Source organism: Gopherus evgoodei, chromosome 6, assembly GCF_007399415.2.
Source record: "Gopherus evgoodei ecotype Sinaloan lineage chromosome 6, rGopEvg1_v1.p, whole genome shotgun sequence".
NCBI classification, from domain to species: domain Eukaryota; kingdom Metazoa; phylum Chordata; order Testudines; family Testudinidae; genus Gopherus; species Gopherus evgoodei.
This window is the reverse complement of record NC_044327.1, coordinates 1,639,201-1,654,154: the sequence shown is the minus strand read 5'-3', so window position 1 is coordinate 1,654,154 and position 14,954 is coordinate 1,639,201. Positions and strand designations below refer to the sequence as shown.

Genomic DNA, 14,954 nt, shown 5'->3' with positions numbered 1-14,954 from the left:
TCAGTAAATAGAATTGAGGACGGAATGAATTTGGACAAGGAGAAGTCTGGAGATAAATGTGAGAAGCGAAAGACGTGTTTGTTTTGTTAAAATATTATATGTTTGCTATTGAAGAAAAAAATCCAGAATACTTAACACTGTTGTTTTCAGGGCTTTGGAGTAGAGCCTGGAGCGTTAAGGTTTTTGCCTGTAGCCGGAGCACAGCTCCAAAGCTCTGGTTATTTTAGTTAAATTAAACAATTTAAATGTCTGTCTGGTGATCTCCTCCAATACAGCATGGCAAGAAAATCCTCCAAATATTAATGATTAACCTGTTGAACTGAAGATCGTTCACTTCCCAATGGCTTCACAAATATCTGCTTCAATTACCTTTGGTAAATGAAATAACCAAACCACCATTCATTTCCTGATACAGCTGTAAAACTAATCTGAAAAGTTTTAAAAATAAATCACTGTTTAAAAATGTATAGTATCTACCTGCTAAAAATGAAACCTATATCTATCTCTGAGTTGTGAAGACTATGTATTAAGGTTATAATAACCAACACGAATGCACTTTTATGTAGAAAACCATGATTAAACTGAGTCTTCCTGACTAGTGATTTAAATCATGATTTAAATCAAATCCACTCTGATGCCTGTGAGTGGAGGAATAAAGGGTCTAGACTGTTAGGCGGCTTAACTTTTCACTGCCTTGTTTTTGTGGTTTTGTATTAGGTATACCAGCAGCAGCCCTAATTGCTTCATAACACAGTTTATGTATTATTCAACATGCATCCTAATGGGGAAAGTCAGCCTACACGCAATCTGCTTGTTCCAGTCCTGCTCAGCAACAGAAGGGAGAGCGGAATTGTTTCGACTGTGCTAGACAAAGCAAATGATTTCAAATAAGCTAAAAGTTTATGGGGAGTATTAGCCTCGAGGCTGATTTGGCAGATTATGTAAGTAACAGATTCTCACCTGAGCCCACACAGAGGGTTCAGTTAGCCCCAAACTACCATCTTCAGTTCTGCTACTCCTAAATATGGTAGCATTTGGGGTAATCAAAGTGCTGGACAGAGAACCCTGTATAGAGACAGGCCAGACTAAGGACGGCAGGTGTCCTATATGTGGTTCAGGAGATAGGTTAGCCACCCACTTCTGCACCCCCCCCAACCCCCCCTGAGTCAAGCCTTAAATTTCAATGCCTTTGGCTTTGCGTTTAAGTCAAACCCTTCCAATACCCCAACTTTAATTTAAAGCCATGTTAAAACAGAACTATTGTGAGGGACAGCAGGGGTGTCACTGACAATAGAAATGGGGATGTTAGTTTGCAGGCTCATCACATAGGTAGCTACTGTCCATTGCAGTGATTTACCCCAGACTACCAACATCTTCACCACAACTCTCTTTTGAAAGTGACTGGCTGATCTGAAAGATTCCAATCAACCCAGCAACTATGACTTTCCCCTACAAACATCTAACCGCAGTATATAATCTATCATTGAAATAAGTTTCTGTACCAGATGACTGGGCAATAGCTAATGTGATGCCAATTTTTAAAAAAGGCTCCACAGGTGATCCCTGCAATCACAGGCATGTAAGCCTCACTTTAGTACCAGGCAAATTGGTTGAAACTACAGTAAAGAACAGAATTGTCAGACACAGATGAACATACAGATTTGCTGGGGAAGAGACAACATGGTTTTTGTAAAGGGAAATCATGCCTCATCGATCAACAAGAATTAGAAGAGTGGTCAACAAGCACGTGGACAAGAGTGCCAAGAGGCTAGGGAGGGCCCATTCTCATTGGGGTACATCCTTAACTAATGTGTGCATGTAACTCCCATTGGTTTGAATAGGAATGAATGGCGTAGTGCTCAGAACCATCTGAGAAGCTCAGCGCACTGCAGAGAAGGCATCAAGAAGAGAATGCAGTACAAATATACAGGTGTCCCTAGCCTCTGTTTGCCCCAACCTGGGAATGGGCAACAGGGGATGGATCACTTGATAATTGTCGGTTCTGTTCATTCCCTCTGAAGCACCTGGCATTGGCCACTGTCGGAAGACAGGATACTGGGCTAGATGGATCTTTGGTCTGAGCCAGTGTGGCTGTTCTTATGTTCTTATCTACTGCACATCAGTTTCCCCTTCCCTTGTATGCGTGACATGCCATCAAGCTGATATCCAAAGTAGAAGCTGTTTCCCACTTGAGACTAGGTTATCTGGGTTTGGTTTTAGGATGCCTGAATTCATCTGTCCCGGCAGCTCTTCCTGGTGCGGAACACCGATGGCCATAGCACTCCTATCAGGACATTAGCTAGACAAGAAGGATTGCACCTGTCAGCAATGGGGCTGCTACTAGGGCAGAGGGCTGCCTGGCCTAAAGCTGTAAAAGACTTTCCACCCCTTCCTCCTCCAGAAAGGAACAACAGGCCACTGATTTGGAACAAAAAATAAATATTCACCTTGGAGCTATCCTTTCTTTTCCCTTTAGAGGTTAAATGTCACTCAAAACCCCTCATTTGGGTTAACATCGATTAACGGATGAATTCTGTTTTCCATCATTTATGCTGTTTACACTTCTGACTATTCATATTAAGACAATGAAGACAGGCTAATTTCATGTGTGTTTCTAGTTACTTTCAGGTACTCATGCATTAACAGTACGCTCTGCCATGGCAGGGTTTCAAATGCTGCAGGGCATACAACCAACCATCTGCTTTCCCTGCCATTTAACAAACAGCACGAAAACATTCCCATTAGGTTGTCGTTCTTCTAAGTTAACACACAACCTACATGTTGGATCCCAACTACTTAATGATGCTCTAAACTGTTTTACTAATTAGCACACTGAGAGGGAGAGACCTGGGGTGGGAGGAAACTCATGAAATAAACTAAAGAAAGACTAGAGTACAAGTTGTGACAGACACTGCAATGTCCTGCACAACCCTCACTGAATGAAGTTAAACCGTTTTAAATCAAGTTTAAGTATCACTGGGGTTCACTGTATTCAAAATGCAGATGTCCATGTATCATTGTGGGATTGTACAGAACCTCTCTGCAGGCAGACATGACTAAAGTAAACACCAGGAAGTGGTATCAGCTTCAAAGGACTTGTTTAACGAATGTGCCAGATACAAATAGATTTTTGATTAAGTGGGTTTCCTAGGAAATATCTAGGAGGTGAATGCAAATGTAACCCTCTAAACCAGTTAAGCAAAGCCTCAGCCTTTTCCATTGGCTACTGATTACCTGCTCCCAGAATCTCTAGATCAAAGACCCCAGCCAAAAAAGGATCAGCTGATTTATTCATGAGGGTGCTTGTTCTGAGCCAAGACAGTTATGAACTGGTAACCATAGTAAAACCCCTTGGTGGGTAGTGAAGGACTGACTCCTACCTTGTTGGCATTGTGATGACTTTTATTGTTTTAGTACGTTTTCCCAGTAATGCTTTCACCTTTGGAATAAGTGTGCTTGCTTGGGAAGAGCTGTGTGGTACTTTATAACTATGGGCAATGTTACAGCCTATGAGGAGAAAGAAAAGTAGACCTGCTTAAGCAGTCTGACTTGCTGGAAAATTCAGTGTAGACAGGTACCTGTGCAGCATGAAAATTCCCAGCTCAGGAAGGAGTGAGACACACATCTCCACCCAAAAGAGTGACAGCTGGGGAGCCAGAACCTTGAAAGTGGGTGCCCTTGGTGAACCATAGAGAACAAACAGAGGTTCAGTTGACCTGAAACATGACACAAGTCTTCCAGGAGTGAGCTTGCACCCCATCCAGATGGTAACTCCCCAGAGGTGTCAGATTGAGAATCACTGTTCTAGAGGATCATAGTGGGAGCATCTCAAAGCCAGAGTGTTAGATACACAAATAGAAACATTACACTTGTTCATATCTGAGGCTACCATACAGCATGCACTGCATATACTAAATGCCTTGTGCAAGTCTAAAGGACAGTAGTTATTGAACATGCATACACATCTCCTTTTTTAGAGGATATGATTTGAAAAATTTCCCAAACTAACACGACATGTTGACCTTTACAGACCACTAGCTTGTATAATTATATATTTAGTTGCCTTGTGTAACAAGATCACAGGGCACAAAACCCACAATTCCCTGAGTGTAAAAGCAATTCCCTTCTCAAGACAGGCACAATACTATAATCCAAAAAAGTGTGTTAAAGAGTACCTTTGTAGGCCAACTTTAAGACTGGAGAATATGAAATTATAGCAAGAAATTTGTTTTCAGTGCATGGGGAAATTAACCATAGGAACTGAGTATTAGCCCTTCTTCCACCTCACACTCCTCAAATTTAAAGGGTGCAATGTGTACATTTGATTTAGCCTAATCTTTCTGCACTTCCTAACAGTTTCTATGTCCTAAAACTTGTACCTTGATCTTCCCATCTTGTGCTCCAGTTGCTAACATTTCTGTGTCTCTACTGAAACACATGCACAGAACTGCATCATCCATCATCATAAAGTTATCTTGTGCTTGGTATTTCAGATCCTAAATGAAACAGCAAGAAGATGTGTCAGTCACAGCAATGGAGGATAAAAGAGAACTAAAACTAAACAGCAGTAGCTAATTACTATCAATTCACGGAAGAATACAGCTCATAACTGTAAGTGGCATATTATGTTCACGAACATTGAACAGGCCACATTCCATGTGGCACCCGCAATTTGAACAAAAAACCTGTGCCACATATGTGGGGAATGGAGAATACTGTGAGGTCACATAATAACTAAAATACAATTATGGAGGGAAAGAATCCCCAGTTAATCAGCCCAACAGATGTTTTACTTCTAAATTCAAAACTATGATTGAATCAGTCAAAATCATACCTATACCCAAATTTGTTGAACCAGCAGTAATAACAAGTCAACCAAGCTTTGGTTCTGAGGCTGCTTCCAAACTTTACAGTACCCATTGCTAAATTAAATATATACCTAAATTCTTCATCACCGCAAAATACAAAGCATTTAGTTAATATAAAAAAATTAAAACACAGCAAATAATCACATAAAACAAATATTAAAACCAATTAGATGATGGGATCAAACACACACAATTGGGTACCACCTGGTTGGAGCATTTAGTTTTAAAATATTGTTATGTATACAAGTGTTAATAAGTATCAGAGAGGAAGCCATGACAGCCTGCATCCACAAAAACGAGGAGTCTGGTGGCACCTTAAAGACTAACAGATTTATTTGGGCATAAGCTTTTGTGGGTCAAAACCCCACTTCTTCAGATAGAAGTGTTAATAGTTACCTCATTGCTTATAATGTGTTATAAAATACAGCATATATTAAAGACTGGTAAAAAAGAAAAAAAAAACCCAAGCATTGGAATGTGCACTCTACCCCATCATGTAAAATAAGTGACACCCTTGAGAATACTGCATTTCCAAGAGTGTCAGAGGGAGGAGTATTGAGGACCAAACACAAACCTAGGCCCTATACTGAATAAAGCACCTCAAAATGCAACGGACAAAATTACTGACAAGGCTTTTTAATGATTTACAAGTGTGGTGCTAAACTTTGAGCAAAAAGTCCCCTGGAAATCCAAGTTTGAAAAAGATAAGAATATTCTGATAGCAGAGCATGTCGTTCTCTATAGCTATTCTACTCAAATAACAAAAATAAAGGTTATGTTAATGAATAATTTAGGATGATACACATGTTGTGAACCATATCCAAAGATGAAAAACTGCTAAATGGCAAAAATAAGGGCTATATTATATTAATCATAAATTATTAACATTAAACTATGTATAGTGAATGAGTTTGGATAGGCCACAGTAATACTTATGCTTAGGCTTTTGCCTAGTCTTTACTTGACAAGAGTGTTGTCTTCCAATTTCTCTTATGTAGACTTGCTTAAATGAGGCTTACAGCTGACAAGACAAAGGTGATGTTCAGTTCATGGAATGTATCATATTGGAGGACGTACATAAGAGAAAGTTCATTGGTACAATAAAATATACAAAATGTAATGCTAAAAAGTCCCTATTTTGGGAAAAAGTAACAGGTGACATGAAGACACGAAAAAGAGGGGACAGCAAACCTTAGATAAATGAAGCCTGCCCATGTGTAGTATATGGGTTATATAAGCATTATCTTCATGTTGATTGGATGAAAACTAATGAATATGAATTATGGGAAGGTACCAAAAACCAAATGAAGAAAGGCCCAAATCCAGAAACTCAGGAGGAAAGCTTCCTGGTACCCTAGAACTCGATAATTTGGACCCCATCTGCTCCACCCTAGCTGTTTTATTATGTCATATGTATATGACCAGAAACTATAAGTGACAATAATTCTTTTTTAAAATTCATAAATAAAAGCAAGAATTGGGTGGATTCATGCCTGTTTTCAACCTTACATGCTCAGCTCTGTTCAATCAGTGGCACCAGTCTACAGGACTGATCACTCTGGCAACTGGTTAGTCTCCTTAGCAGCTCATACCCCAAGTATTTCTCCAGATGAGTCTGCTAAGTACAAGAAACCATGTAGTGGTTTTGCAATTATTATTTTTATATATGTCTATTAAGGGTACATTATATGGCCCCCTTTACCATAGTATCTGAGCACTTCACAATTTAATATTCTCATCCTCAAATACCTCTGTGAAGTAGGGCAGTGCTTTTATTCCCATTTTGCAGATGGGGAACTAAGGCACAGAGAGATTAAGTGACTTATCCAAGGTCACACGGGGTGTCTGTGGCAGAGCACAGAACTAATCCTATATCTGCACCTCCCAGGCCAGCACCTGGGACAAGCCTTCCTCTCCAAACTCATTTTAGTTAGATTAATCTGGATTTGAAACCTGGTTTCAGAGTTGAAAAATGCACTCTCTAACCACCAATCAATCCATTTCCCAGTAAATGAATCCAGAACTAATTTACCTTCCTGATCTTTCCAGTAGTGAAATTCCACACTTCAATGAATCCATCCACAGAGCCTGTTACCAGATATTGACCATCTGGAGAAAACCTAGCACATTCCACGTGTGACTTCTGGCCAAACTGTTTTCAAACGAAATAAAAATAAGATTTTAATATGAGGTCAGTTTCATTTTAAATCAAGTTAACTCTTTGGTGCCAGTATATGATATATTCCATGGCTAAAGGTTAATTTATTTTAAGTTTGTGGTGGAAAACAGCTGCCAGCTCTACTGGGCTGCCTACTAAACCAAAAAACCAACCAACCAACCAACCAAACAAAAAAAAAAACAACCAACCACTCCTCCTTGATCAAGAATTATTTATGCAGCTGCTTTACTTCTATGCCAGCCTATGCTTTCAAAAATAGTCAGGTTAGTTTTCATTAAGTTCTGCAATCATGGATGTCAACTGAGACCTTTACAATGTCTATTTAACAAACATAACTAACCTTAATTAATACTGCTGAAAAAAAATCAGAAGAAAAATTGTTTTGTTTGAATTGTTACTTGTTACATGAAAAAAATTCAGAGAGAAAAAGCCACTTTTCACTTCCCCTTCTGCCCCCATATTAGAAAAAAGGGGGTACGGAAGTACAAGAGTGAAAAAGGTTTTCTCCTCCTCAGAAGTGTAACAAAATTTTTCATTTCAAAATTTGTCATAATACAAAATTTGAACCAAAATTATTTTTTTCCACAATATGTTCACTATGATTGAAAAAGCAGTTTTTGTCAAAAAAGTTTGATGAAAATTTTGATTTATTCTAGCAATTACAAATAAGTGAATATAGTGGCTGGTAGAAATATACCAACACAAGCAAGCAGCAGAGCCAGTTTCCAGGCAACCTACTGAGTGCAGCTTGCCTATAGTAGGCTGCCTGATTTCCTACCAACCAGGTGGTGCAGCAAAGTCAGCAGACTGGCTCTTAAGCACAGTAGCAGTAGCAGTTCGCCAGCTGCTCTAAGCATTTGCCCAGGGCTGCAATAGCTCCTGCACCTGCTTAGTCCTAATCCTGCTCCTGCCTCACTCCAGGTAACCCGGTTCTGATCCTCAGCTTAGCCTCTGACCCTGGGTTCCGATTTCTGGGTATCGATTCCTGCTCCAACCACTAGACATGACTGCTTACATCCAGGTCACTGACACAGACACCCCTGCAAACCACATTTTCTGTTTATCATCTCTGCAAGCTGCTTGTTCTGAAAACTGGCAGAGCTACTGAGCATGAACTGGAACTACTGGGATTATGGAGTTCACCTATGAACCCTGGAAACTCCACAACAGAAAAGCTGCCTGCTGTAAATCAAGCTTTGCAGGTGCACAGAAATTTCAGAGCAGAATTTTTTGATGTATTGAAATCCGTATGAAAAGCTTTTTGTTGTTGTTGCTGAAAGCTTTCTACAAAGATATTAGTTACAACAATATTAATTTAGTGCTGCACTTAGTATCAAAGTTCCCATGATTAATGGACGTTATCAACATACATGCACAAAACCAAATTTTTAAGAATAATTTTTTTCCTATAGATAATGAGAGCCTTAATCAACTGGAACACAACAGCTTTTAAAATTCAAAACTCAAAAACAGCTAAAATTGGAAAAACATCTATATTTTCCTGAAATGTAATTAGCATTCCCCCATCCTTCACTGGAGTTTTCATCAAACCTTCCAAAAATGTACTTCTGGGCCAAGACCAGGCATGGAAACATTTAAGTAAAAAGGATAAATTTTCAAAAAGCTATGAGCATGTGAAGACTGGGAGTTAAAATGAAAGTCTTGGCTTAAGGTAACTATAGCAAGTATGACCAAGCATTATACAGAAAAAAGTTAGTAGAATTCTACCTTAATGTGTCTGCTCAGCTGTGTGGGGAACTTTTCTTCTTCTACATCTTTCACGGCTGCTTTACCTCTGAACAAATCAATTGTCATCCCTGGAGGAAGCAGTCCCTGGTGCTGCTGCCATTTCAGTGCCTTATGAGAAGCCAAAATGATTATAGTTAGAGATTCTTTTCATGAAGTAAGCTCAGTCAGTGTAATCCTCTGAGGAGGGGCTGTGTTACACCAAATTCCTCAGTATAGCAAGATTTTCCTAGAAATCTTCAATAAACTTAGCACTTCTACTTTTGAACTGAGTGGCCACTCTAAGATTTTTCAGATTAGTTACTCAAAGCAATGCTGTTGCCAGAACTCTGGAAACCAGTGCAAAGATTTGAGCATATCTTTGTTATTTCCAAGTGTTCCTAGCAAGTGAGAATAGCTGCAGGCCCTCCCTAACTGTTTTTCTTTCAGTACTTTATTTATAAAGGATGAGAAAAATATGAAGTTGCACACATTTAGTAGTTAATTCTGAATGAGCTGGCAAAGAACTATTTACATATAAAAGTAAAGGACCTTTCTTTGATAGTGTTTTTGTGAACAGATAGAAGAATAAAATTTACTTTATTCTAAAGTCCTACAGAGCCACTACAGTAGAATCATCATTTTCCCAACACAAGACATAATACTTATTTCAAATCAATATATATGAGAACATAAGAACACCCACATGGGTCTGACCAGTGGTCCATCTAACCCACTATCCTGTCTTCCAACCCCGGCCAATACCAGGTGCTTCAGAGGGAATGAACAGAACAGGCAATCGATTCCCTGTAATCCACTCCCAATTTCTGGCAAACAGAGGCTAGGGACACTCAGAGCATGGTGTTGCATACCTGACCATTCTGGCTAGTAGCCATTGATGGACCTATTCTCCATGAACTTCTCTAGTTCTTTTTTGAATCCTATTATAGTTTTGGCTTTCACAACATCCTCTGGCAAGGAGTTCCAGAGGATGACATGGGCATTGTGTGAAGTAGTACTGTAACTTCTCGCTTAATGGCGTAGTTATGTTCTTGAAAAATGCTACTTTAAGCAAAACAATGTTACGCGAATCCAATTTCCCCATAAGAATTAATGTAACTGAGGGGAGATATTCCAGGGAAAAAAAATTTCTCAAGACTCTCTCTCTATATATATATGTACACACACACACACACACACACACACACACACACACACACACACACACACACACACACACACACACACACACACACACACACACACACACACACACACACACACACAGTATAAGTTTTAAACAAACAACTTAAAGCAATGATGCTTGTGAAGTTTGGTTGAGGTGGTGGAGTAAGGGCTGGGATATTTCCCAGGGAATGCTTCACTGCTAAGTGATGAACTAGCACTCGGCTGAACCATCAAGGTTTAAACACATTGTTGCTTATGTAGCCTCACACTCTACAAGGCAGCAGGAATGGAAGGAGGAGACACAGCATGGCAGTGTGATGATGAACTCATGCTATCCCACTGGATCACACCACTCCCTCCACTTTCCAAAGTACCAGGGTGTGTGCGCGCATGTATGTGAGAGAGACAGACGCACACTGGGTGTGTGAAACAGAGAGAGACACTCATTGCCCCTTTAAGTACACTGACCCCACTCTGAGTATGCTGCCTTTTAAAGCAAGTTAAGACAGCAGCCGCTGCTAGCAAGCTCCCTTCGTCCTGAGCCCTGTCCTGTTCACCCCGCTCTACAGAGATAGGGTACAGGAGCAGGAAACCCTAACATTAGCATTCCTCTTCCCCCCGATCCCTTGCACAGCAAGCAGAAAGCTTCTGGGAGCAGCTCCAAGGCAGAGGGCTGGAGCAGCACACGGCAGTAGGGGGAAGGATATCTGAACTGCTCGGGGACAGTCTGCAGGGCTGCTGCCACACAAGGAACTTAGGGGAGCTGATGCGGGGGCTGCCGGTTCACCCTGGTTCCAAGCCCCCACCAGCTAGCTCCAACGGGCTGCTCTTTCTGCAAGCAGCGGACAAAGCAGCCGGCTGCCAAACAACGTTATAAGGGAGCATTGGCACAACTTTAAATCAACATGTTCTCTAACTGATCAGCGATATAACAATGAAACAAGGTTAACCGGGACGATGTTCAGTGAGGAGTTACTGTACTTCCTATTGTTTGTTTTAAACCTGCTTCCTATTAATTTGATTGGATGACCCCTAGTTTTTGTGTTATGTGAAGAAGTAAATAACATTTCCTTATTCACTTTCTCCACACCAGTTAAGATTTTATGGACCTCTATCATATTCCCCTCTTAGTTGTCTCTTTTCCAAGCTACCTTTTCCATTTCCAATATACCTTTTTTGAGATGGGGTGAACAGATCTGCACACAGTAATCAAGATGGGGGCATACCATGGATTTATATAAAGGCTTGTGATATTTTCAGTCTTATTATCTATCCCTTTCCTAATGATGCCTAATATTCTGTTAGCTTTATTGACTGCCACTGCACATTGAATAGATATTTTCAGAGAACTATTTACAATGATTTCAAGATCTCTTTCTTTAATTTATTTTAAATAAAGTTTAAGCAATGAAAAAAGTTACAGTAGAACTTTATTAGTTCACACTCACCAGGAAGTCCACTGCAAGTCACTGAGTTTTGAAAAGGAATAACCAATTTAAAAAGTAGGGACAAAATCTCATGAAATATAATTTATTTGAATAGCTTATTTTAGCTTTATTATCATCTATTAATACTAGTAAGTATTTTGCAACCTATTTTATAAAACACAAACAAAAAACCCCCTAAACTACAAACATGAATTTTAGGAACATGACCTCTTACTATAGTTATTAAATAGAATCATAGTATCTCAGGGTTGAAAGGGACCTCAAGAGGTCATCTAGTCCAACCCCCTGCTCAAAGCAGGACCAATCCCCAATTAAATCATCCCAGCCAGGGCTTTGACAAGCCTGACCTTAAAAATCCTCTAAGGAAGGAGATTCCACCACCTCCCTAGGTAACCCATTCCAGTGCTTCACCACCCTCCTAGTGAAAAATGTTGATGTGAAGAGGGAAGAGACTTATTTGCGTGTGCTATTTATAAAGTGTAAGATGAATGTGGTTCTACTGTGGCAACCTTAGGAATAGGCCACCCAAATTTCAGTCTCCTACATTAAAAGTCTAGAAACAAATTGGTATAGTTAGTAAATATATTTTCTTCAAAAATTACCTGCCCCAACAATGCCATAAGACGCGATGGAGGTACTACACTGACTTCTCCAGCTAAAGCTTGTGCAATAGCAGCTCTCCGTTTCTCTTTGCTGCTGCCATCTGGGTATGCCTACGAAGAAGATACATGTGAAATTATCATTTTCTGCACAAATTTTGTCATAGACCAGTGTCACTTTGACTAAAAATAAGATATGACTACAAGTGTTTAAGGAGCCAAGGAGCAAAGCAAATTAAAAATAAAAAAAGACAATTTGAGTGGCCAAAGAAAATTCGAGATGCAAAACACACCTGAAGAAAGGGATTAAGTTTAGATTTAAACAAACCCAGTCTAAAACAAATATATTATAGACAATACCTGGCAATTTTATAACTTTTTTTATATATAAAGCATCTTCAGATCTACAAGAGTGGACAAGTATTGTTTCCAGCTTTTTAAAGATGGGAAAATAAGGCACAGAAGGGTTAGGTGACTTGCCCAAGATCACACCAGAAGGATGTGGCAGAAATAAAAACGGGACTATGATTGCCTGAGTCTCAATCCAGTGTTTTAACCACTTGTGAATCTTAAAAAAGGATGTATTCATGAAGTGCTTAATAAAAATGGCAAAAAAACATTAAAAACTGCAGTATCATAATAGAATAAAAACAACAATACTGAAACCACAAATACAGAGTTTGAGAGATGGGGATGGCTTACAGAGAAAAAACAGGAAGGGAAAAAAATACGAACAGAGTAAACTTTTCATTAATAAGTGTGCCGTGCAAAACAGTTACATTAATTACAAATTCTCCAAGTCATATAACTATAACTTTAAAAAAAAAATTCCACAAATACAACTTACCTCGCGAGGGTCAAAGTAGGACCTAGCCAGGAGATTCTCAAGGTGAATGTATCTCTCTGGCTGAGTTTGTTTTAACATGATCATAGGGTCAGTTTGCCTTAGGAGGGATCTGGCAGCACCCAGCTCACGGAGCTCTATTAATTCAAGAACAACCTGGAGTAACAAAGAAATATAGTTAGTATCCACAAGATAAAATACAACTCTTATGTTAACAGTTAAACAATGGGATAGTATTTACTACTGCAAAGTGTGAATATGATCTAAAAAATAAATTATTCACAAGCTGTTTCTCCTTGCTTTGAATAAATTTGTTTTTAAAAATGGAGGTAGAATGTTATATATAGATGCAAGAAATATTTTCCACGTCAAACGTCAAGGATCATTTGTTCACTACTGATACTGAAGGCATGTATTTGACACACATCCAAAGCTGAACTTCCTATCTATAAAGTAATTCTACAAACCAATGCTTTTAAGATTTGAGCAGTACATCACAGGGGGAAGAAAGATCTTGACAATTAGATGTGCAATTTGTTCCTTCCCCACAACCCAAGTTTTTCCCTCAGTAGCATTCATCCAATGGTGCACAGCAAGCATTCTGGCCCAGGTCACCCAAAACCAGCCTATGATTTTTCCTTGTGACATTCTGATAGCTTTCAGTTTGCGGTTAATGGCAGCAGAGTGGTGACCGTAAATGCACAATGGGATGTGTGGCTGGTACTGTGTCGGTGACACATCCACCTGTTCATAGAGGTCGATCAGGGTCTTGTCCGGCAGCTTGAGGGACTGTATGGCCTGCAGCACTGTGTCCCAGTGCCCACTGTTGATATCAGCCACGAAGCTCTCAATGCTGTCCACAGTGTTGAGGGACACGGTGGTCTCCTCCTGGAGGGTGGCCAGTGCACGGTGAAGGCTGTTCTCCTTCAGGTACTGCATGATGAGCCGGATCACACTGCGGGGGGAGGCGCGGGGACAGAGAGGTCTCAGGATCAAAGAGGCCTCGGGGAACAGGCGCAGGGTCACCCCCCAACCCGATACCCCCAGGCACGGGCCCAGAATCACACTCCCTGCCCGGGAACGGGGCCGCGGTCACCCCCTGCAACCCGGGAACACCCGGGAACGGGAACAGAGCCGGAGCCACCTTTCCCACCAACCCAGGAACGAACGGGCACGGGGCCACCCCCACTCGGGAACCGCCGGGGACAGGGCCGCGGCCACCCCCCACTCGGGACCTCCCGGGAACAAGGCCGCGGCCACCCCCCAACCCAGGACCCCTGGTCACCCCCCCGCTCCGCTCTCACTCCGAGGACTCGATTTCTATCGACATCTTGGAGCGCCCAGGACCCCCTCAGCTCCCACCGGACGGAACAACACGCGTCACTTCCGGCCTCGCGCAGCCCCACTTCCGTGGGTGGGCCAGGACGAGTCACTCACTGCTCAGCACGCATGCGCAAAACAGAAGCCGGGGCAGACAGGCGGAGCGCGCGCTCTCCCGCTGTGTGCGTATTACGCATGCGCAAAAGGCAGACGCAGTCAGTGCCGTGCAATGGGCACCCGCCCAGGCCGGCGGTCTCTTTACTGCGCATGCGCACAATGAGAGCGTTACCCAATCACGGCGTTCGACGGGAAATTGGAAAAAAAAAATCAAAAACACCGCAACCAGCGACTGTTAAACATTGAAATCTGAGGTGAAGGGAAAAAGAAACCTAATGGGCCCCTCACGTGACCGGCCGAGCGCGTCCCGCGGCCCCGTGAGCCGCCAGGTGCGTGCAGTGGAAACTGCAGTAGGGTGCTATAAATACACAGCAAGTGAAAAGCTGGGCCTTGCCTTACCAAGGGGGGGGGTCAGTGCTCACGAGGCCAGTTCAGTCAAGGTGGAAAGGGCCTATTCTCAACACTTGACAAGAAGGTGTGACTGTCAACAGAGGGAAAATTTATGTAGTGACCCAACTACTCCCAGTCTTTATTCAGGCCTAATTTGATGGTGTCCAATTTGCAAATTAATGCCAGTTCTGCAGTTTCTCATTGGAGTCAATCCCTGCAACAGACCCCATTGCTAACTCTGCCAGCAAATCTATTCAAGGGACACCATCATATGAC

The 14,954-nt window shown here is 41.3% G+C and overlaps 1 protein-coding gene across 1 annotated transcript in view; it reads right to left on the bottom strand.

The window, feature by feature from the left end:
• SMU1 (SMU1 DNA replication regulator and spliceosomal factor) overlaps nucleotides 1–14,263 on the bottom strand; it is a 30,829-nt gene extending 16,566 nt beyond the window's left edge. Inside the window, exons 1-7 of the mRNA XM_030566123.1 lie at nucleotides 14,156–14,263; nucleotides 13,596–13,806; nucleotides 12,855–13,007; nucleotides 12,011–12,121; nucleotides 8,776–8,904; nucleotides 6,901–7,020; nucleotides 4,380–4,496 (exon numbers count right to left, since the gene is read on the bottom strand). Coding sequence (XP_030421983.1) covers nucleotides 4,380–4,496; nucleotides 6,901–7,020; nucleotides 8,776–8,904; nucleotides 12,011–12,121; nucleotides 12,855–13,007; nucleotides 13,596–13,806; nucleotides 14,156–14,181 — 867 coding nt within the window. The 5' untranslated portion in view covers nucleotides 14,182–14,263. The remainder of the gene's footprint in view (nucleotides 1–4,379; nucleotides 4,497–6,900; nucleotides 7,021–8,775; nucleotides 8,905–12,010; nucleotides 12,122–12,854; nucleotides 13,008–13,595; nucleotides 13,807–14,155) is intronic.
• Nucleotides 14,264–14,954: the final 691 nt, after the last annotated feature.